The sequence below is a fragment of the Saccopteryx bilineata genome, chromosome 3, assembly GCF_036850765.1.
Source record: "Saccopteryx bilineata isolate mSacBil1 chromosome 3, mSacBil1_pri_phased_curated, whole genome shotgun sequence".
Taxonomy (NCBI): Eukaryota; Metazoa; Chordata; class Mammalia; order Chiroptera; family Emballonuridae; genus Saccopteryx; species Saccopteryx bilineata.
In genome coordinates this window covers 315048067-315070015 of record NC_089492.1, presented here as the reverse complement: position 1 = coordinate 315070015, position 21949 = coordinate 315048067, and the positions used below count along the sequence as shown (strand labels likewise).

At 48.8% G+C, this 21949-nt stretch overlaps 1 protein-coding gene across 3 annotated transcripts; it reads left to right on the top strand.

Annotated features, from left to right (window-relative positions):
- The first annotated feature begins 6821 nt into the window (after nt 1-6821).
- On the top strand, nt 6822-21009 carry LOC136329337 (uncharacterized). 3 transcript variants are annotated; one of them, XM_066265339.1, is made up of 9 exons: nt 6822-6937; nt 8485-8613; nt 8850-8990; nt 11259-11402; nt 13093-13233; nt 14627-14758; nt 17170-17334; nt 17607-17753; nt 20199-21009. In XM_066265339.1, the coding sequence occupies exons 1-9, from the start codon at nt 6883-6885 to the stop codon at nt 20438-20440; spliced, it is 1296 nt and encodes a 431-aa protein (XP_066121436.1). In that variant the 5' UTR covers nt 6822-6882; the 3' UTR covers nt 20441-21009. The 3 variants fall into 3 exon arrangements, with proteins under 3 accessions (XP_066121436.1, XP_066121437.1, XP_066121438.1); XM_066265340.1 differs by having other exon boundaries at nt 6879-6937; nt 8512-8613; XM_066265341.1 differs by lacking the exon at nt 6822-6937 and adding an exon at nt 8008-8165 and having other exon boundaries at nt 8512-8613.
- The last annotated feature ends 940 nt before the right edge of the window (nt 21010-21949 follow it).

Below are 21949 nucleotides of genomic sequence, written 5' to 3'. Positions count from 1 at the left end.
TCCTGGGTGACCAGGGCAACTGATCCTTGCTTTTCCCAGCTGGGGACATGGGTCTGGGAAGGGTGGGAGGCATATCCCAGGGAAAGGAAAGCTCAGTTTTGGGGGTCACATGGCTATGTGGTCTGGAATTACCACTTTCTGGCTGGATGATGTCACCAGTCTCAAGTACAATTTTCTCTTTTATTTGAAGAATGAGGGAATTATCCTGGACCTCACCCAGCTCCTCCTCAGACTGCTCTTGTCTCCCCAAATCTCTGTTTGTCTCTCTTTTTTCTGTGTCTTTCTGTCTGTCTTCTGCTGTCTCCATGTTTCATTCTTTTCCTTTGTTTCTGTCTCTCTCAATCCCTGTCCTTCTCTGATGCTGTCGCGCTCTCTCTGTACCTCTCTTTCTGTGTCTCTGTATCTGTTTTCTGTTTCTCTGCCTCTTTCAGATTTTATGTCTCTCTCAGACTTGTTCTCTCTGTCTCTCTGTCAAGTGACACACTCCGGTGAGGTCCAGTGATGTGTTAGGGGAGAGGGCAGGCAGGGTGCCTGGCTGTGCACAATCACAGAAAATCGGCAGGAATGTCCTTCTTCCTGCTGACTCACCTGGCCTCTCTCGCTCCTGCGTGCCTCCTGGGTCCTGGGTGAGGCCCACAGGTTTCGGGGACTTCCCAGGCTGAGGGGAGGAGAACCCCTGCAGAGACAGAGAGGGAGAGAGACAGAGACACAGAGAGGGAGAGACAGGCCAGTAGGAGAGACAGAAATATAGAGTTAGAGATGGGAGAAGAGAAAGCAGGAGAGACCACAGACAGACTGACATGGGGAAATCAAGAGGGAGAGAGAGATGACAAAACAGCAAATGAGAGACAAGGACACGGACAGTGAGAAATCAAGGGACCCAGAGAGAGACAGTGACAGAGGGGGTGACAGAGAAGGAATCCAACTGCCCTCAAAGAGGGAAGAGTGGAGACACAGCACACATGCGTGAGTTCACATCTGGGACCCTCTCTGCCTCTCGCTGCACCCTGAGGAAGTGACCCTCTGGTCTGGGCTGATGAGGGGGGTGTGCTCTGGCCATTTCCTCCCCAGCTCCAGGCCTAACTGACAAGACTGATGCCCTCGCTCAGGGCCTCTGCTATCCCTCTGCAAAAAACCTGGGTGAGAGAAGGGGAACACCCCAGGGAAAGAGCTGGGGAACCCTGGAGCTCCTCCCACTTTTCAGACAGGGAGACTGAGGCTCTCCCCGTCATTTTCATTAAGTGTTTATGCTAGGCTGGGCACTGCTCTGAGTGCTTGACCTATATGACTGGTGACTCCTCACAGTGTCCTATTTACAGTTGAGGCCACTGAGGTCAGCTGAACAGCAGCCCCCTAAGATATCCAGGTCCTAAGCCCTGGAAAATATGAATGTTACTTGATGTGAAAAAAAGGGTCTTTTGCACTTGGATTAAGTCAAGTATTTTAAGTTGAGAACATTATCCTGAGGATCTGGTTGGGCCCTAAATGCAATCAGGAGTGCCCATTAGGGAGGGAGCAGGTAGACATTGGACTGTCGAGAGAAGCAGAGGAAGGCGGGGGGGGGGGCAGAGAGAGAACATGTCTTGCTGTTGGCTTTGAAGATGGCGGAAGGGGTTGGGAACGAGGAATACAAGGGGTGCAGCTCTCTCTATGGGAGAGGAAGGGCACCGCTGTGTCCTCGGACTCTCCCGAAGGAGTGCTGCCTGCTCATTCCGATTTTGGTCCCGTAAGACTCATTTGAGATTTCTGACCTCCAGTGCTGTAAGAATAAATTTGGTTAAAAAATTATTTATTTTATTTTAATTTCTGCATTTTAAATCCACTAAGTTTGTGGTAATTTATGACAACAACAATGCAAAACTAATATATAAGCGGTTAAGTCACTTGCCTAGGATGATTTGGAAACAAAGTCAGGATGATTCTTGACCCAAGCAATCTGGTGCCGCCCATGCTCATCACTGCTGGGCAGGAGGTGCTGTAACCTGGTCCCTGCCGTCCACTAGTGGGCGCTCCAGCTTTCATGATGGGCGGTAGCAGAGCAACCAAAGTATAAATAAAAAGATAGATTTAACTATACTAAGTTGTTTTATAAAGATTTATTCTGCCAAACTTAGCGAAACTCTGACATAAAGTATTTAGTAAGTAATTATTATTATATGCTTTAACTTGCTGTAACTTTGCTTTATAAATTTTATAAAGTAAAGTTACTTCCCTACTTTATAAATCACCATTTCTGTGGAACCGGTGGGCGGTTAGAAAATTTTACTACTAACAGATACAAAAGTGGGTGGTAGGTATAAAAAGGTTGACTAACCCTGCCCTAGCCTCTCTCCATCTCTCCCCACCTGTCCTCTGCCACGCCTCTCTTTGACTTCACCGGGTTAGGGTGAGTTGGAGAGAAGAAGGGATCCAGAGAAGAAACAAATTGCAGAGTTTATGAAAAGAAGAATGGTTTCCTTGCCTCTAGCACTTTGCAACTGAAGCTCTACCAGAGCAGAAATAATCATTGCAATTCAAGGGCTGATTTTACTAATCCATAAAGAGCTCCCGTTAGGGGTTGAACTGCATGGAAGGAAGGAAGGAAGGAAGGAAGGAAGGAAGGAAGGAAGGAAGGAAGGAAGGAAGGAAGGAAGGAAGGAAGGAAGGAAAGAAGGAAGGAAAGGAGGGAGGGAGGGAAGAAGGGGGAAGGAGGGAGGGAGGGAAAGAGGAATAAATTAATTAAGAAATTGAAGTCCTAGCCCTGGCCGGTTGGCTCAGTGGTAGAGCATCGGCCTGGCATGCAGGAGTCCCGGGTTTGATTCCCGGCCAGGGCACACAGGAGAAGCACCCATCTGCTTCTCCACCCCTCCCCCTCTCCTTTCTCTCTGTCTCTCTCTTCCCCTCCCACAGCTGGGGCTCCATTGGAGTAAAGTTTGCCCGGGTGCTGAGGATGGCTCCATGGCCTCCACCTCAGGCACTAGAATGGCTCTGGTCGCAACAGAGCAATGCCCCAGATGGGCAAGAGCATCGCCCCCTGGTGGGCATGCCGGGTGGATCCCGATTGGGCGCATGCAGGAGTCTGTCTGACTGCCTCCCTGTTTCCAACTTCAGAAAAATACAAAAAAAAAAAAAAAAAAGGAAATTGAAGTCCTGACTTCCAGTACTCAGAATGTGACCTTATTTGGAAATAGAGTCATTGCCAACATAGTTTATTAAGAAGAACTCTTAGTGGAGCAGGGTGGAACCTAATCAGTGGAACTGGTGTCTTTACAAGAAGACGGCCAGGTGAAGACAGAGACGCGGAAGGAAGCCACATGGTGATGAAAGCAGAGGTTGGAGTTATACAGCTATGAGCCAAGGAAGAGGAAAGATTGACAGCAAACCACCAGAGGCTGGCAAGAAGCGAAGGAAGCCCTTACATGGTTTCAGAGAGGGCACAGTCCTGCTGACACCTTGATTTTGGTCCTCAAGCCTCCAGATTGAGAGACAATATACTTCTGTTGTTTTAAGCCACCGAGTTTGTGACACTGTGTTGCAGCAACCCCAGGAAACTCACATAACTGCTGTGAATCAATAGAAAAATTAGCCAAGGACAGAAGAGGAAGGACACATGACTCTTCTAAAAATGGCACTAACACACCACATGCATCAGTTAGCTTCCGCTGGGCTGTATCACCCCAACACCTAGTGGGTGGAAAAGAAACACTGTGCCTCCGATTCTGAGAGGTGACTGGGCCCAGCTGGTGGTCTATCTAAGATGGTTTGGAGTGGCCTCACTCTAAGGTCCTCAGCTGGGCTGGCTGGGATGCCTGGAACCTCTCTCTGAATCTTTCTCACCCTAAAGGAGGCAAGTTCATTCACACAACAGCTAAAGGGTTCCCGGCAGCCCTGGCTGGACGGCTCAGTTGGTTAGAACATCATCCAGATGAGCAGAAGTTGCTGGTTTGATCCCCGGTCAGAGTATATACAGAAGCAGATTGATGTTTCTGTCTGTCTCTTTCTCTCCCCCTTCTGCTTTAAATAAAAAAATTTTAAGGAAAAAAAAAAAGGTTCCCTACAGTAAGAAATTTAGAACACAAGCTGCAAATTTCCCTGAGTCTGAGGCTCAGAAGGCATGCGAAATCACTTCTGCCACAATCCTGAGGTCAGGGCAAGTTCCGAGGCTGGCTCGGAGTTGAGGAGAGGGAAATGGACCTCTTGTTGGATGAAACTGCACAGGATTCCTGATCTTTGCTTCCTCCAATGCCCTTTTCACCTACAGATTGGCAAATATAGAACAGTTTGCTGGTAGTCAGAGTGGCCAATCTGTAAGGAGACAGACACTCACTGCTAGAGTGTCAATTAGTACAACCTCATGGAGGATCGTTTTGCAATTGCTCTCAAAATCCCAAATGCAGAAAAGCCTTTGGGCATAGTAAGACCCCTTACTACTCTGGGGAACTTGGTGCATGTATGAAATTGGATGGGCACAGAGTTCTTCATTGCAACATAGTTTGTTAACAAGTGGTGGGAAAATACCTGACTGCACAAGAGGTACACTTGTCCAATGGAAAAAAGCAAGAGGAAACTATGTAATTCAGGTCACATTATTGTCAAGTAGAAAAATCAAGGGGCGGCCCTGGCCGGTTGGCTCAGCGGTAGAGCGTCGGCCTAGCATGCGGAGGACCCGGGTTCGATTCCCGGCCAGGGCACACACAGGAGAAGCGCCCATTTGCCTCTCCACCCCTCCCCCTCTCCTTCCTCTCTGTCTCTCTCTTCCCCTCCCGCAGCCAAGGCTCCATTGGAGCAAAGATGGCCCGGGCGCTGGGGATGGCTATGTGGCCTCTGCCCCAGGCGCTAGAGTGGCTCTGGTCGCGGCAGAGCAACGCCCCGGAGGGGCAGAGCATCGCCCCCTGGTGGGCAGAGCGTTGCCCCTGGTGGGCGTGCCGGGTGGATCCCGGTTGGGCGCATGCGGGAGTCTGTCTGACTGTCTCTCCTCGTTTCCAGCTTCAGAAAAATGCAAAAAAAAAAGAAGAAAAATCGAGGGGCACAACAGTATGTAGCATATACTGCGGTTTGTGCATAAAAGGGGATGCCTTGTTTGTGCATCAAATAGCACCTCTGATGTTCCCTTGCCTCCAGGTTTCAAATTAAGGGCAGGGAAACGTCCCTTGCCTGTCTCTCTGTCCTTCACTCTTTACCCCACAAGCCTAATGTTTGTGCAGATTGTGGCCTGTTTACCCAGCCTGAGTTATCAGCTAAGCTTTCAGGAGACTGGATTCTTCTGGTCACAAAGCAGCAGAAGCCGCTCCCTCTGCCCCAACCCCAGACTCCAGACTGGGGGAACTCCTTTCCCTGTTCCTGGACCAAGGGGCTCTGAGTTCACCAGAAGAGGTGGGCCTGCTCCCTAAACTTCCTGCCACAGCAGCCCACCAAGAAAAGCCACCCGCCAGCTCCTATCTTTTACCCTTAGGGTTGGCACCTTGCAAAGCAAACTCCTTGAGTGTACACACTGATTGGAGCCCCCACCCTGGAGTTTGGGAAGCATGACAGGCCTGTGGGGTCACCTTTCTATCACTTGGGATCTCTCCTCTGAGCCAAGGGGCGAGGCCCACCCCAGCTTGAAGGGCCCACTGCCGGATAATGAGGAGGACACAGAACATCTGCTGTTCTCAGTGCTCCACACACATCAGCTCACTTACTCCTCACAGCCCGTAGACGTGGATCCTCCTAATTGCCCTGTTTGACAAGTGAGGAAACTGAGGCTCAGGTGGGTGCAACAGCCATCCAAGGCCATCCAGCTTGAAGCGGCAGAAATAGAACTCGACCCCAGGCCATCTGGCCCTGCAGTACTCCTCCCCCTCTGGATGGTGAGTAGTTTCCTTGAAGCCTGAGCATCACTATTGTGGCTGCCACTTGTCGTGCACTGACTTTACGCTCTGGGGAACGCCAACTTAGTGATGAACACAATGAGCTCCCAGAGTATATCTCAAAGGAGAGGCAGTTGGGGGTCACTCAAAGATCATGAAGAGCTGATGCAGACAGAAGCCAAGCCTCTCGTGGTGGATAGTGACCTTATTCACTGAGCACTTGCCCAGATCAGGGCTGCCTGGTCAGGGAGGGCAGGGGGGTCTCATACAGTAGGGGGCTGTCTTCCTTCCCCTCTCCTGGGTATGCCCAGTGGTCAAGTCATAGAAGTTTGGGTTCAAATTCTGGCTATGTCAACATCCTCATTTTGTGAACTTGGACAATGAGCCTTAGTTTTCTTTTCTGTAAAATGGAGAAACTCAGCACTGATTTCAACTGTACCAGTTGTTAAAATATAGAGCTACCTCCAAATTTGGTTTGTGAAAATTCACTGCCTAAGACCCTGAACACTCCCTGGAAGATGCCTGGGCTCTTTCAGACACCCCATGTTCCAGCAGCTGAAAGGGAAACCCAAGTGAATGGAGGCCACCAGGATGCTTCTCTAGCAACCGGCAGACTTGTTACTGCCGCATGGCCTGGCTGACACTTGCTAATGGGCCGATACTGACTGATGGGCCAATGTTTTGAATATCACTCTTGGGATAATGGCCTTTAAGACTGCTGTAAGGAGTCAGTGAGTTACCATCTCTCTGGAAGGACCAGGCAACCTGTGAATAATATGTAGCAATAATAACAACAACATGCCCATCCTCTTTCTTTGGCTTCACTGAGTAGCCTGAGGCTTCTCCCACATATCTCTTAGGACTCAGTTTCCCCACTTCCACGCTCCTTTAGCCCCCTCCCCCACCAGGAGTCCCAGTAGGCCAGGGAGGTGGGTGGGACTGCTATCTCCCCAGAGTATTTGCTCTCCCTCCTCATGGGCTGCCACCCTAGCCAAGGACCTTGAATAAAAGGCCAGAGCACCTGCGTCCTGCTTCCTCCTCTCCGGCCTGGATCATGTTCCGGCTCCTGCCTGCTTTGGTGCTCCTCGGGGCACTGGCTGCCCCGGCAGGTAGGTGCATAGTTGGGGTCCCTCCCGCCAACACAAGAGCTGTGGGAATCGAGGCTTCTCCACCCCACCCTCCTCCTTCCTCTCTGTCTCTCTCTTCCCCTCCCGCAGCCGGGGCTCCATTGGAGCAAGGATGGCCTGGGCGCTGGGGATGCCTCCTTGGACTCTGCCCCTGGCGCTGGAGTGGCTCTGGTCTTGGCAGAGCATCGCCCCTGGTGGGCGTGCTGGGTGGATCCCAGTAGGGCGCATGCGGGAGTCTGTCTGGCTGTCTCTCCCCATTTCCAGCTTCAGAGGAATACAAAAAAAAGAAAGAAAGAAAGAAAAAAAGTATGATTTTAGAGCTGTGCTGCCTGGGTTCAAATCCTGGTTCTGACACTTATTAGCTGTGTGACCTTGGGCAAGCCACTTAATCTCTCTGTGCTTTAGTTTCCCATTTATGAAATGAGGGTGATAGTGACCCTGCCTCAGAGGGTTGCTGGGGTCATTCATTGACTTGATATATATTTAAGGATGTTTTTAAGAGCTTTGAACAGTATCAGGCCATATATAGGCCTGGCTGAAGGGGGACTTTTATTGATAGTCAGGAGTAATTATTATTAATTATTATTATTATTATTATTATTATTATTTGTTTGTTTTTGAGAGAGAGTCAGGGAGAGAGAGACAAGACTATCGAGCTGCTCCTATATGTGCCCTGACTGGCGAGTCGAACCAGCAACCTCTGCACTCTGGGATAACGCTACAACCAACTGAACTACCCAGCCAGGGCTTAATTTTTATTAATTATTCAGAGAGACAGAGAGAGGAAGGGAGAGAGAGGGGAGAGGGGAGGGAAGCATTTATTGTTCCACTTAGTCGTGCATTTTTTATTGTTTCCCATGTGCGCCCTGACTGGGGATCAAACCCACAACCTTCTTTCGGGACAATACTCTTAACCGACTGAGCTAACCAGCCAGAGCTTATTATTATTCTTTTACCTTGCCCGCCTATCTGCCCTTTTGGTTCAAGATTTACTACCATTGGCCTGGATTGGGAGTTAAACAGCCTAGAACCTAGCCGGGATCTCACTGTGTGGAGACTCAAGTCCATCTGGCTTCAGTTTCCTCTTCTCCAAGAGGAAGGGAGGAGACAAGGGCAGCGGCTCTCAGACTGTGCTTCCTAGAGCCTCACGGCTTCTCGGAAGAGTCTCAGGGCCGCTTTGGAAGTTAAGAAGAAGGGTGACTACAAAGAGGTGATTCTCCCCAGCCCAGCCTAAGAAGGGGAATTCCGCTCATAACTGTTCCCTTCTGGGCTTGTGAGGGAGGCGTTGTTGGAGAGAGAGTTGCACAGTGAGAACTGGTGGGTTAGATGAAGACGGCCAGCAGCTCCGCAATGCTGTTCCCACCTCCAGACCTCCGCCCACGCTGTTTCACTCACCCACCCTACGCACACCTCCAGGAAAATGTTCCTGATCTTCTCCCAACCGTACCCCCGCCCCAAGCCCTTAGTCCTGTTCTTGAGAACTGTGTTTATGTGTGTGTTCTTCCTCCTCTCTTCCCTTCTCATCACAGGGTCTGATCACACCACTCTCCACACAGGGACCTCCAAGATGTGTCCAGCCTGCTCTTTGCTGGGAAACTGTACAGAGATCATGTGTCCTCCTGCCCAGGACTCCTGCTTGTTCAGCCAGATGAAGCTGGGTGGGGACCGGACAGGGCTGGGAGGAGAGGATGGATAAAAGGGGTGGGCAGGGGTCAGAGGGAGAGGCCTGGATAAGTCACCTCCGAGCTCAGCTCGATGCCACTATGGTGGGGGCAGCGGTGGTCTTAACACCAGCTGAAGTCCCAGATTGACCTCCGGGGATTGCTACAGAGGGGGCAGAGGTCTGGGAGGGCTTGAAGGTCTCTAACCTCCCCTGTTCAACCTCTGTCCCCAGAAAATGGGACTCTCATCAAGAATGGGTCGTGCGTGGCCCCTGGGGAATGCCGAGAAGGTGTCTACGCCCTGACCTATGCCCCTGACTTGAGTGTCAGCACAGCCTGTTGTGACAACAACTGCAGCAGGATTACAAGGCCAGGTTTGTCACACAACCAGGTGGGGTGTCATGGGAACTTGGCCTTGGTTTCAAGTTCTTCTTGGCTAGTTGGAGCAAGGAGAACCTCACTTTTCTTATCTGGAAAATGGGTGTGAACTAAGTTTGCAAGAAAGGTGCATCTACCACAAAGTGGCATTTCATAAATTATAGCTGTGCTTATTGAGTCATTGGGGGGTGAGAGAGAAGCCCTAGACTCTTATTTCTCCTGAGGAGAAGGGTTCCCCTGAAGGCAAGTTAAACAGAACAAGAAGTGTTATGGGTGGTCTCAGGCCCAAGTAGAGTGAGGCCAGAAAGGTACCTATGGTGCACAATTGAAAGAGGCACTCACTCTAACACGCTGACTCTGCACATACACGACCTTGACCTTGACCTTGACAGGGAGTGCCTCTTTCTCACTGGCCCTGAGTGGTGAGAAAGATTACTTTGTGGCATGTTAATTTCTTCAAAGAAGGATTTGCATTTGGCTGGGGTAGTAAGGGGAAGACCTGAGACAGCTCCTCCCTCGGGGCTGCTGGTCATTCTTCAAACTCCTGGGGGTGTCTCTCCTCCTACACTGTGTGCCACAACCAAAGAAACGGCCCAGTCAAAACTGAGAGGTGGCTATGCTACTCAGGATATAACATGTTAGTTATGACTAAAACTGCATTGAACAAAACTCCTATGAGTGAAGAAGGATCAAAAGGACTACCTCAAAACACTCTGAGTAACTGTCTTTTGGTGGAGGACTGACAGCACTGCCCTCCAGTTGAAATACATTAGTGATATATGTAATGAAAGCTTTCCCAGTCACATTAAAAAGTTACAGAGAAACAGGTGAAATTAATTTTAATAATATTTTTTATTTAATGTAGTATACCTAAAATATTATTTCAACATGTATATAATTGGCCCTGACTGGTGGTTCAGTGGATAGAGAGTTGGCCTGGCATGTGGATGTCCCCAGTTCAATTCCTGGTTAGGGTGCACATGAGAAGCGACCATCTGCTTCTCTGTCCCTACCTCTCCCCCTTCTCTCCCTCTTCCTGAAGCCAGTGGCTTGATTGGTTTGAGTGTCCCTGGGTGCTGAGGATAGCTCCATTGGAGTGCATCAGCCCCAGGCACTAAAAATAGCTTGGTACTCGAGCATTGGCTCCAGACAGGGGTTGCCAGGTGGATCCCGGTTGAGGAACATGCAGTAGTGTGCCTCACTAAGCCCCTTCTTCTCACCTAAAAAACAAAACAAACAAACAAACAAAAAACAATATAATCAAAAGAATAGTATTAATGAGATATGTTCAAACTAAGCCTCTGAAGTGAGGGTATATCTTACCCTCACAGCACATCGCTAAAGGAACCAGCCACATCTCAAGTGTTCAATAGCTGCATGTGGACAATGGCCTCATATTAGCCAGCACAGTTCATAGCTATGGTTTCTTTAGTCTGCTTTTCTGTATTTGCCAATATTTTTATATAAACCCATATTAAAATGCTTCTTGACCTAGTTGTTGACTTTAAAAATATTTTATTTATTCATTTTAGAGAGGGGAGAGAGAGAGAGAGAGAGAGAGAGAGAGAAGGGGGAGTGGCAAGAAGCATCAACTCCCATATGTGCCTTGACTAGGCAAGCCCAGGGTTTTGAACCGGCGACCTCAGCATTCCAGATCAAAGCTTTATCCACTGCGCCACCATAGGTCAGGCTTGACTTAGTTTTGACTCAGGAAAAATCTGCTTGAACAATTTTCTCTTAAATAATTCAAATCTCTAAGAAAGTTCTGAAAAGTAATCAGATAGTGGAGAAGCCAGAAGCCACAATCCCACTCTTCTGCACACAGAGAGTATACTCCACAGTATCTTAAAACCTAAAATAACAGAATCACGTTTTAATCCCTTTTGGATCTGAGGTCCTTAAGGGAAGGCTTTTGTCTATGTAGCTAGTGCTGTGTCTCTAGCACAGGGCCTGGTACACAGTAGGTGCTCCAGAAATGTTTGTGGAATGAATAAAAAGACCCTTAGGATCCAGCATGAAGGTTTGCTTAGGACGGCGAGCAGTGTAGGGCCAGCTGCACCCATGGCGCTGCTTACTGTTCCTTGGGATAAGTTTTCAGGGGCTGGAAGGAGGTGACTGTGACCAGGCTGGTCCCACTTTGGAGGAAAATGTTCTGGATTGTGGTTCATAGAAACAGCGAGAACAAAGGGCCAGCGGGGCAAGGGGGACTGAGACGGGATGTCCCTTAGCCCCCATTCCATCCTGACTATACCCATTCCCACCAGAGGAAGGGCCTGAAGCCCAGCACAATGGCATGAAGTGTCACTACTGCTCTGGGAATAAGACAGCCCCGTGTGACTCCCTTTCGGTCATGAACTGCACCGGATACCAGACTGTGTGTGTCACCCTCAAAGGGACATGGAGTGGAGGTAAGGGCTCCCTTTAGTAGGTCACTTGCATGGTAAGCCTCCCTTCTAGCTGCACAAATAAGTGTTGAGGTTCATTTGCATGTATGTTCTGGTTATTTATCGCTATTTAACAAATCACTTGCAAATGCAGTGGCTTAAGACAACCATTTTACTAACTGTCATGGTTTCTGTGGGTTGGGAATTTATTAAGGGCTCAACTGGACATTTCTAGGTCCTATATGGTTGCAGTGAAAAGGTGGCTGGAGCTGGAACTGCAGGGCTGAGGGAAGCTAGGGCCTTGTTGAGTATCTCTGCCACACACGTAGACTCGGGGCCTTTCCATGTGGTCCCTCCACATTGGTTAGCTTGGGCTTCCTTACATCACGGCTGCCACCATCTTTACATGGTGACTGCAGGCTTCAAGAGCAAGTATTCCAGCAAACGAAGTGACAGCTGCATGGTCTTTGACAGCCTAGGCTGTCATCCTGTCCCTTTTACCATGCTTCATTGGTTGAAATGGTCACAAAAGTCCATCTGGTTTCAAGGGAGGAGGCATAGACCCTCACCTCTTAATGTTGCAAAGAGTTCACAGATGTATTTTCAAATCCCCACTATGTGTTTGGAAATGGTTGAAGCAGAGGCTTTTTGAGCAAAAGACTTAGAATAGAACCCCACGGACCGGAGGATACTCTAACTATGAAGCCAACAAAATGACAGAGAGAAGTGGCCTGAGCTTCTGCTCCTGACAGCGTGGTGGACTAGATCCTTTGAAGTGTCTTCTTGCTACAAACAGTGGCATGCTGGGAGGGCAGGAAGGGGGAGCAGGGATGGCGGGTGTGGTCCACTCTGGCTGGGAAGACTATTTTATCATTGCCATTTTTTTGAAATGCAAGCATATGGTGATAATAACAAGCAGATTGACTTTTAGTCAGCTATATTATTCTTTTTAAATGCTTTACAGACAATACACTTCCTTCTAACCTGCTCCCAGGACAGACTGCTCCCACTACCCACCTCCCTGGTATGCCACTGTTTACAGATAAACTGGATGCTATACAGAAATATTTCTCCATGCATTTGGGGGTTTAGGGGAACTTATGAAAACTTCCAAGGGTTCCAAACAAAATAAAACCGGTAACAGCAATCGGAACAAGAGCAGTGAGCAAACATGGAAAGGCCTGGTGGCCGGAGAGGAAACGCTGATAGTATCCTGCGTATGGGTGCCGGGCTCTTAGGTTAGCAGTGAAGTTGTGCAGCTGACCCTTAGACACCCATATCCCAGGGACCTTGGAAGGAGGCTAAATGATCCCAGGTTGGTAACGCTTGCTGGCTCTCAGTACAAGCCAAGGAAAGTCCTCTCCAGAGAAAAGCCACCAGGACTTTTCAAAACCAACCAAACATGAGCTCACAATCAGAGCTCATGAACTGCACAAGGAAACAAGCCACCATGAGCGATAGCAGAAGCAATGAACCACAGATGTGGACCCACGAGTAACCCAACTATTGTAATTACCAGCTCCAGGACAGAACCACAATGATATATTTGAACAAATAATGTTAGAATCACAAAAATGAGCAGACAAGAGGTTGTAAGAAATGACCAGGACTATTTGACAGTGAATAGGATAGGATTACCAAGAGAGACGGAGAAAGACACCAAGGTGGGAAGCTCAGGCTCTGAGCCCCCTGCAGCTGCTACCTGTTTCTGCAGGAGACCCCCAAATCCTGAAGGGCTGTGCTACACCAGAGTTATGTGACCTGCGAGTGAATACCACCCTGGGCCCGGAAGCATCTGGATTTCATCTCACGGCCTGGCCTGAATGCTACTACGAGGCTCTTCCCACCCAGCCAGGTGCTTTGAACCTTGACTTCCTCAGACCCTACACTTTCTACCCCCCTGGATCCCACTTGTCTTTCCCAGTCCTGCATGCTCCCAGGGTATCTTCTCCTACTGTCATGCTCCCAGGGAGTGTAATTACTCACAAGCACACACACGCACACACACACACACACACACACACGCCACCTGACACACCCGGAAGCAGAAAATCTCATTGGCACATGACCACAAACGTCCACATTTTTATCCTGACCCAAAACAGACCTACAGAGGAGTATGCATTTCTAACCATCGACATCCTGTTGTGTGAGATTAGAGCTCTCAGCACGGTTTAAATAGGAACGCTGATGGTCTCTTCCTTTCTTTCTTCTCTTTCTTGCTTGTAAAGAAGGCGGATTTGCCACGAGTCTCCTCTTGGCTTAACAAAGACCACTGACCATAATTTTTGTCTTCCAGAAAGGAGAGGTGCTAACTGAGATAGTACTTACCAGGGCAACCACTTCCTAAGTGAGACATTTGAACAGAATTACAGACATTTCTGAGGCGAGAAAGGACATCTTCAAGCCTGGGAGGGCAGCATTTCTTCAGCTTCAGGTGGCCATGTTGCCAGAAGCCTCGCAGCAAGTGTGGTTCTGTTGGGAAGATCTTTCTGCTGAATCTGCGGGCAAAGAAATCACATTCTCCCCTCCGCTTACTCAGAGTACCAGCTGCTAGGAGTTTTACTTTTCAAAACTCAGCCATGAGTTAAATTAATGATCACTAAAAAAAGAAAAAAAAGATTTGGGAGCTCAAATTTTACAATATGGAAAGGAAAAAGAGCAAAACAGGATTACTAACACCTGGAATGTGGGCCATGAAATTTTTGCATATACAGTTCCTATGAACATATGACATATCCATGTCGGGACACATGGTTTGTCAGATCCATACAGGTGGCCTGGGGAAGAGATACGTACAAACATATAAAAGCACAGAATATCCACAGACACACTGAAGCATGCTAACTTTCACAAGCATTCACATCTGTACACCAGTGTATATATTCAAGCACCCCAAGCATTGCCGGAAACACACACACGCACACACACACAATAACCTTATACAATGCACATAAGCGGTGCTCTCTTCACACAGGTATACCCATAGACACCTATTCGCACAGGGGCCTGTGGAGGCGCACACAAACATCCCTATCCTCCTGCAGACAGTTCCAGAACACACACAGTTCAATGTAGGTACGCACCACCACCAACTGCGTTGTGGCAGAAGTGCACAAGTGTGGTGTAGTTGCATCCTCACAGGCCCATACCAAGGTGCCCAGAAATGTACACACGTGCACACACAACTATGTGCTCACACACACACAAAGGTTGTCCTCTAGTAGCTGATTTTCTTCTCTCCCCAGGTCTCCATGCAACTTTGACCCACACCAAGGCTAAGGTCACCACCTGTTTCATCTGCTCAGACAACGACCGCTGTGACCCTTTCTCCTGCCCAGCAGATAGGAAGTACTGCCTTCAGACGGCAGGCGTCCTGGGTAAGTGTCCCTGGGGACAGGACTGGGTGAGGCAGAGAGGGGCTGGAGGCACAGCCAGCTTACTCCTTGCCCTCCCATGTCCGTCTCCTTCACTGCAGTCAGAGTAGCCTTTTCCTGGCCGTGGAGGACAGAGGCTGGTGGCAAGGGAGGATGTGACTTTAAAATCAGATTTGTTTCGCTATTTCTTGCTGAATAATAAATCAACTCATAACAGTGCCTTGACAAACAAAACAGAAACAAACTCATAGATATAAAAATAGATTGGTGATCTTCATATGGAAGGGAATTTGGGGAGCTGGGTGAAAAAGGTGATGAGATTAAGAAGTACAAATTGCCAGTTATTAAAACCGTCACAGGGATGTAAAGTACAGCACAGGGAATGTAGTCACTAACATTGTAGTAACTACGTATGGTGTCAGATGGGTACTAGACCTGCTAGGGCGATCACTTCGTAAGGTATATAAGTGTCTAATTATGATGTTGTATACCTGAAACTAATATGATATTGTATGCTAAATGTGATTAAAAATAACTTTAAAAAGTAGTGACTTAACCACAAAAGGACAAATACTGTATGAGTTCACTTATGTGAGGATCTAGAATACTCACAACCATGGGAAAAGTAAGTAGAATGCTGGGGGTGGAGTGGGAAATGGGGCGTTGTTGTTTGATAGGTAAAGAGATTTAGTTTTGCATAATGAAAAAGTTCTGGAGAGCTGTTTCACAGCAATGTGAATATATGTAGTTAACACTACTGAACTGTACATTTAAAAAGGGTTAAGATGGTATATTTTATATTATGAATTTTTAAAAAGGCATGGCTTAAACAATGATTTGGTATTTCCTACCATTCCGTGGGGGGACTGGGTTCAGCTGGGCAGTTCTTCTGCTCCAGAAAGTGAATGCAGGTCACAGAGGCGGCTGCATTTAGCCTGGGAGCTCAACTGGGGCTGGAGTGTTCAATTCAGGCTCTCACCTTCTGGATCGCTAGTCTGTAGCCTCGCTGAGATTCCTTATAGCAGTGGTTCTCAAACTTTTTGAAGTTGGGGCACATTTAAAATCCTACAAATAACTGTAGGTGCACTATATACAAATTTCTGAGAAATATGTTATAATAAGTCAAATATTAAAGAAAAAATATAAATTCCAAGTGTGCTTTTATGGTAATTAAATGAAATAAATATGACAAAATTAAATTTATTCTGACATTAAAAAACATTTTTCTGCCTGATCAGGCGGTGGTGCAGTGGATAGAACGTTGGACTGGGATGTGGAGGACCCAGGTTCGAGACCCCGAGGTCGCCAGCTTGAGTGCAGGCTCATCTGGTTTGAGCAAAGCTCACCAGCTTGGACCCAAGGTTGCTGGCTCTAGCAAGGGGTCACTCGGTCTGCTGAAGGCCCACAGTCAAGGCACATATGAGAAAGCAATCAAACAACTAAGGTGTCACAACGAAAAACTAATGATTGATGCTTCTCATCTTCCTCCGTTCCTGTCTGTCTGTCCCTATCTATCCCTCTCTCTGACTCTCTCTCTCTCTCTCTCTCTCTCTGTCTCTGTAAAAAACAAAAACAAAAAACATTTTTCTGTTGCATTTTTTTAGTTCTCTGGAATACTATAGGGCGCACCTGGAAATCTCCTAGGGTGCACCAGTGTGCCCTGGCGCACATTTTGAGAACCACTGCCCTATAGGATGGAGGCCGGCTTCCAAGAGGGAAGAAGTGGAAACCAGCAACTTCTTAAGAGTTAAGCCCAGAACCTGCACAGTGTCACTCCTGTCACAGTCTATTGATCAGAGCCTGCCACAGGCCAGCTCAGATTTAAGGGGGTGAGGAAATAAATTCTGCCTCAGGATGCAGGAGTGGTAGGTCATGTTGCAAAAGAGCACGTGGGCTAGGAGATACAGTGTAGCCATCCTGATATCCACTGCAACATTCTGGGCAGGCTTCCCCTGAAGTCCCCTGTCCATCTGCCCCATAGCAGGGAAAACTGGACATTTCTGTAAATGGGAAGAGGAATTAAACCAACACCAGAGTTGGTATGAATGCCAAAATGCACAGGAATAGCATATATAGGAATCCCAGCTGTATAAATAGGAACAGTAAGGATAGTGTACCAGGCTGGGCATTTCTGGGGTCCTAGAGAAGTTCCTGGCTGAGGCATGAGGTGCTCAAAGACAGGTAGGGGGACATCGCAGATTTACAGCTACCTGCCCATTGGAACCCTAAGGGGAGAAGGCAGGGGAAGGAAGGCTGTCTGAACCGTCTTGAACAATGACAGGCTTTGCATTTATCAGAGATGATCTCAGGCAGAGTGAACACCAACAACGACACCCCCGGAGGGATTTGGGGTTTCAATTAAGTGGTGGCTTATGATTGTTCTTCTTCAAAATTCTGCCCCCAAACCTCTCCAGCCTTAGGGGAAGGTTACTCTGTTGCCTGGAGAAATGGTTCCTGTGTGGCTTCCAAGGACTGCAAATTTGATAACTCCATCTCTGCCCTGACCTACAGCACTGGCTTTGGCTTCTGGGTCAACACCACCTGTTGCCAAGGCAACTGCCAGGAGCCCACTCCTCTCGGTATGCTGCCACCAGGAAGCAGTCAGAGGGATAGCTGAGGAGGTGGTGGTGGGGTGACTAGAGGAGAGTTTGTCCTGGGTTGAAGAAGGCAGAGAGGTAGTAGGGTCACGTCACCTCCGTTTCCCCAATCAGGTGGCCCTAAGGCACCTTGACCCCAGCTCCATGGGAAAGCCCATTACAGTCATTTCCCTGTGGTAGAGCCTGTGAGTGGATGGAGGGGTCTGAGACATCTTGAGACTCCTCCTGGCTGACAGTCACCTTTCCCTACACAGCGACTCTGCCGGCCTCACACAGCCTGAGCAAGTTCCTGTGTCCTACATGTGCTGACAGCTACCTGGGGCGCTGCAATTCCTCCTTCTACATGCAGTGCCCCACTGGGGAGACCGAGTGTGTCCAGCTGGACCTGATAGCTGAAGAAGGTAATGTGTGCGCGCATGTGTGCATGAGTGATGCTGAGCACACTGCTTTTGAAGAAAGCATGCCTGAGTTTGGGGTCCACCTCTATCTCTTACCCTGTTGTGACCCAAGATAAGTGACTTCATCTCTCTGAGCCCTGGTTTTCTCTTCTGGTAAATGGGAGAGTAGTGGAAGCACCTCAAAGGGTTTAATTTAATTTAATTTTTTTATTCAGTGAGAGGAGGGGAGGCAGAAACAGACACCCTCACACACCCTGACCAGGATCCACTGGGCAAACCCACTAGGGGGCGATGCTCTGCCCATCAGGGGCATTGCTTATCAACCTAGCTCTTCTTAGCACCAGAGGCAGAGGCCATAGAGCCATTATTAGTGCCCGGGGCCAACTCACTCCAATAAAGCCATGGTTGCAGGAGAGGAAGAGAGAGAGAGAGAGAGAGAGGTGAGAGAGGGAGGGGTGGAGAAGCAGATGGGTGCTTCTTCTGTGTACCCTGACCAGGAATCGAACCTGGGACTTACACACACCAGGCTGACACTCTACCACTGAGCCAACCGACCAGGGTCACACCTCACAGGGTTTTGTGAGGATAAAGGGAGTATGTGAGAGGAGCAACAGAGCAGAGGGCATAAAGCAGCACTTCGAGCCAGGCTGCCAGGGGTTGAATCCCAAATCCATACCACTTAGAAGCTAGGTGGTCTTGGGCCAGTGACTTTGCCTTTCTGTGCCTCAATTTTCCATCTGAGAAAGAGAATAATTATAGTCCCTAACTCATAAGACTGTTGTGAGAATTAAGCAAGATACATAATTCATACAACTTCTAGATGTGTGCTGTCCAAAAGAAATATAATGTAAGCCACATGTATAATTTAAAATTTTCTAGTAGCCACATTAAAAAAGTACAGAGAAACAGATGAAATTAAATAGTATATTTTACTTAACACAATATATCCAACAGTTATTATGTCAACATGCAACCAATATAAGAAATAATAAATGAGGCAACTTTTACATTCATTCTTTCCCACTATAAGCCTTTGAAATCTGGTGTGGATTTTACACTCACAGAATCTCTCAGTTCAAACCAGCCGCACCTGAAGTGTCTATGGCCAAATGTGGTCAGTGGCTACTGTATTGAACAGCATAATTCTAGAACAGAGCAAGGGTGACATGTGGCATTTCAGAGAATCTAAGACGGTATCAGTGGAGAAGCAGGAAAACAGTTCTACCCAGAGATGTTGAAATGTGTATGTGGGTAGGTGGGAGGATGTGTCTCTTGGAACAGATGAAATTCAGTGTCAGTGGTCATGACTGTTACATGTGGGTAAGGCTCACATGACCTTCAATCAACATTGTTCAGGGGTTGGATGTGCACAGAAACTTTGGTTTATGTGTGTTATGTGTATGCCTGTGTGTGTGTTTCCTGGGCAGGGAGGCACATCAGTGGACAGGGTATGTGGGTGTGCTTGTGTTAGTTGTGTGGGTGGATGGGCCTGGGGATGGGGGTGGGACCATAGCTCACAAATATGGCCCTTTGAGGAAGTATATTTCAAATCAGGGCAAAATGAGGCTTACATTTCTTTTTAACTTTGTATTATGGAGAATTTTAAAGATAAATAAAAGACAGAAGAGTTCATTAAACCTCCATATACCCTTCACATAACTCCAATAATTATCCATTTATGTCCAGTCCTGTTGCATCCTCATATTATTTTGAACACAAACTCAGATATCCATCACTTCAACCATAATGATTTCCATCCATATCCCTAAAAGATTAGGACTGAAAAATAACCTACGATTGTGGCGAGGTGCCTTTGTTGGTAAAATAAAACTATTTCACTTTCCTGTTCCACATCAAGTCCTAAATAAACTGGTTGCATTTGTGTATTTATTTGTATCTATACCTAAGTATAGCACTATATTATTATACTGTAGTATGTTATATGGCTCTGAAGAAGCATAGAAAATCACTGGGAAAGCTGTGCACGAAGCCGGTTGGAGGGGTGTGTGACACAGAGTGGCCTCCAGGTGTCAGTTTTTATTAATATTGGATACAAGGAAAAGAACACCTGTAACACACCTGTAAGGCGTAAAGAATCCCCAGCTCAAGGGTCAGAACATTCTTGATGAGTTTCCCAAAAGGTGCAGATTCGAGGGCCTGCCATCCCCTCCGAGGTTGGCCGCTCCTTGGTTTCCTTTGCGATGTGAGAGTTTTCCAAAACCTTGGCAAGACTCTGACCTGGCGAAACAGGCGCCCCTCAGGGGCCAGAGGGAATTTCAGGGGAACTTGCTTAGTTACAGAAACCTCCGAAGTCTGGCGGCGGGGCGGCGGGGCTGCTGGGCTACGGGGCTGGTGCCGGTGGTGACGCGCATGCGCGCTCGAGCGCGTGTGCAGGTGACACCTGCCTGCGCGCATCCTCACGTCCCTGTCCGCACCCCGTCTCCGCAGGCGGCCGGAACGTGAGCGTGCGCGGCTGCGGATCCCGCGACCTGTGCAGCCCAGCGGCCCGGACAGAGTGGCTCAGGACGCTCCTCGGCCACAGGCTGGCCGGCTCGCCCGACTGCAGCTCCAGCCGACGCGCCGTCATCGACTCCACCTGCCACTCGGGCGCGGCCCCTGGCCTCCGCCTCGCCCTGCCGGCGCGGGTGGCCGCGCTGGTGGCCGCACTGGTCACCGCAGCACTTCCCTGAGCAAGGCCGCCTGGCCCACTCTCGCCCGGGGGCCCCGCTTATGCCGCTGGTCGCTAGATGGCACCCTGGCTCCCCTCTACTAGGACATTTCTGGGGGTCTGGAAGCTTCTGGTGAGAAAGTCAGGAAGGGGTGAGCCTCCTCCCTCAGGCTAGCGCTTCCCTGTGGCTATACCTCCTCCCTCAAACTAGGCTGTTTTTCTGCCTCCATGATTACACATTCTCCTCCACATTGCGGGGGGGGGGGGGGCCGGGGGGGAGCGCACAAAGACTAGGCCTCCTTCCTGCAAGGAGGGCTTCCCCCCACCAGGCCCACCAGGCTACTCCCTCAACTACAGCTATCCTTTTGCCTGAACATTGGAGAACAACCCCTCTTCCTTCTGCCTCCTCTGTAGGGTCTAGCAAAGTCCTGGGCAGCCAAAGTGGGGTTTAAGGACCAAGTACACCCCCTTCCCAGGCTTTTACAGCAACCCAGTCCAACCCCGCTACGGATTCCTTTCTGTCTGGGCTCAGTCTCCCCGCTGTCACCAAATCTAAATGAATCTAACATCCCACAAGCTGAGTGGTCTGGGTTTCCTTTTTTGGTGGTTGCAGCCTCAAACAGGGCCCTGGGGTGATGTCCTTTCTCCCCTGGGGCCAAGAGAGGCCAGGACTATCTCTCTTGGGCTAGGGATTCTGGGAGGGGACCTGCAGATGACAATGTATGGCAGCCAGGGTGGGCATAAGATCAAATGCTCAGCCTGGAGTGAGCGTCATTTTAGACCCAGCATTGAGACCAAAGGCTTGAGCAGAGATGTTAAAATCGGGAGCTTACTGGTGGCTGACGGCCAGGAACCATTCAGCTGAAAGGAATGAAAGTCCAACTAAGAGAACTGAACCCACTCAGCACCCACTTGACAAATATTTATTGACCACATTTATCTTTCAAGCCCAGTTCTGGACACTGGAGGTACACAGTAAAAAAATTCTCTGCTCTCAGGGAGTTATGTTTCAGTGGGCGAGAAAGACCATAAACCTCATGTGTTCACCAGGTGGTGATAGTGCTGTGGAGAAAACCGTGCAGGGAAGAGGAATGCGGCGTGTTGTGATGGGTGCACTTTATATGGGGTGGGTTAGGAAGCCTCAGGAAGGTGACACCTGAGTCAAGATCCAAAGGGGGTGAGGGAGAGGGCCATGCAGATGGCTGAGGTGGGTTTGGGGGCATTCTAGGCAGAGGAAACGGCAACAAAGGCCTGAGGCACCAGCAGTAATGACTAGCTAGCACCATGCAGTAAAAACAGAGAGCATGGAGGTAGGGGACTCAAGGGTCATTGATTGAACAGGTCAAATGAGTCATTCACAGCCTGCCTGCTTCTCTGCCCTTCTCAGCACGCTGGTGTTTGCATGATGACAGCCATAGTTCCAGCATCATGACCTCATGCAACCATATCTGAAGCTGAACACTGTCCTCGTCTTCCCAGAAACCCCATCTTGTCGCAGACTTCCCTCATGTCCCATTGGCCAGACCTGAGC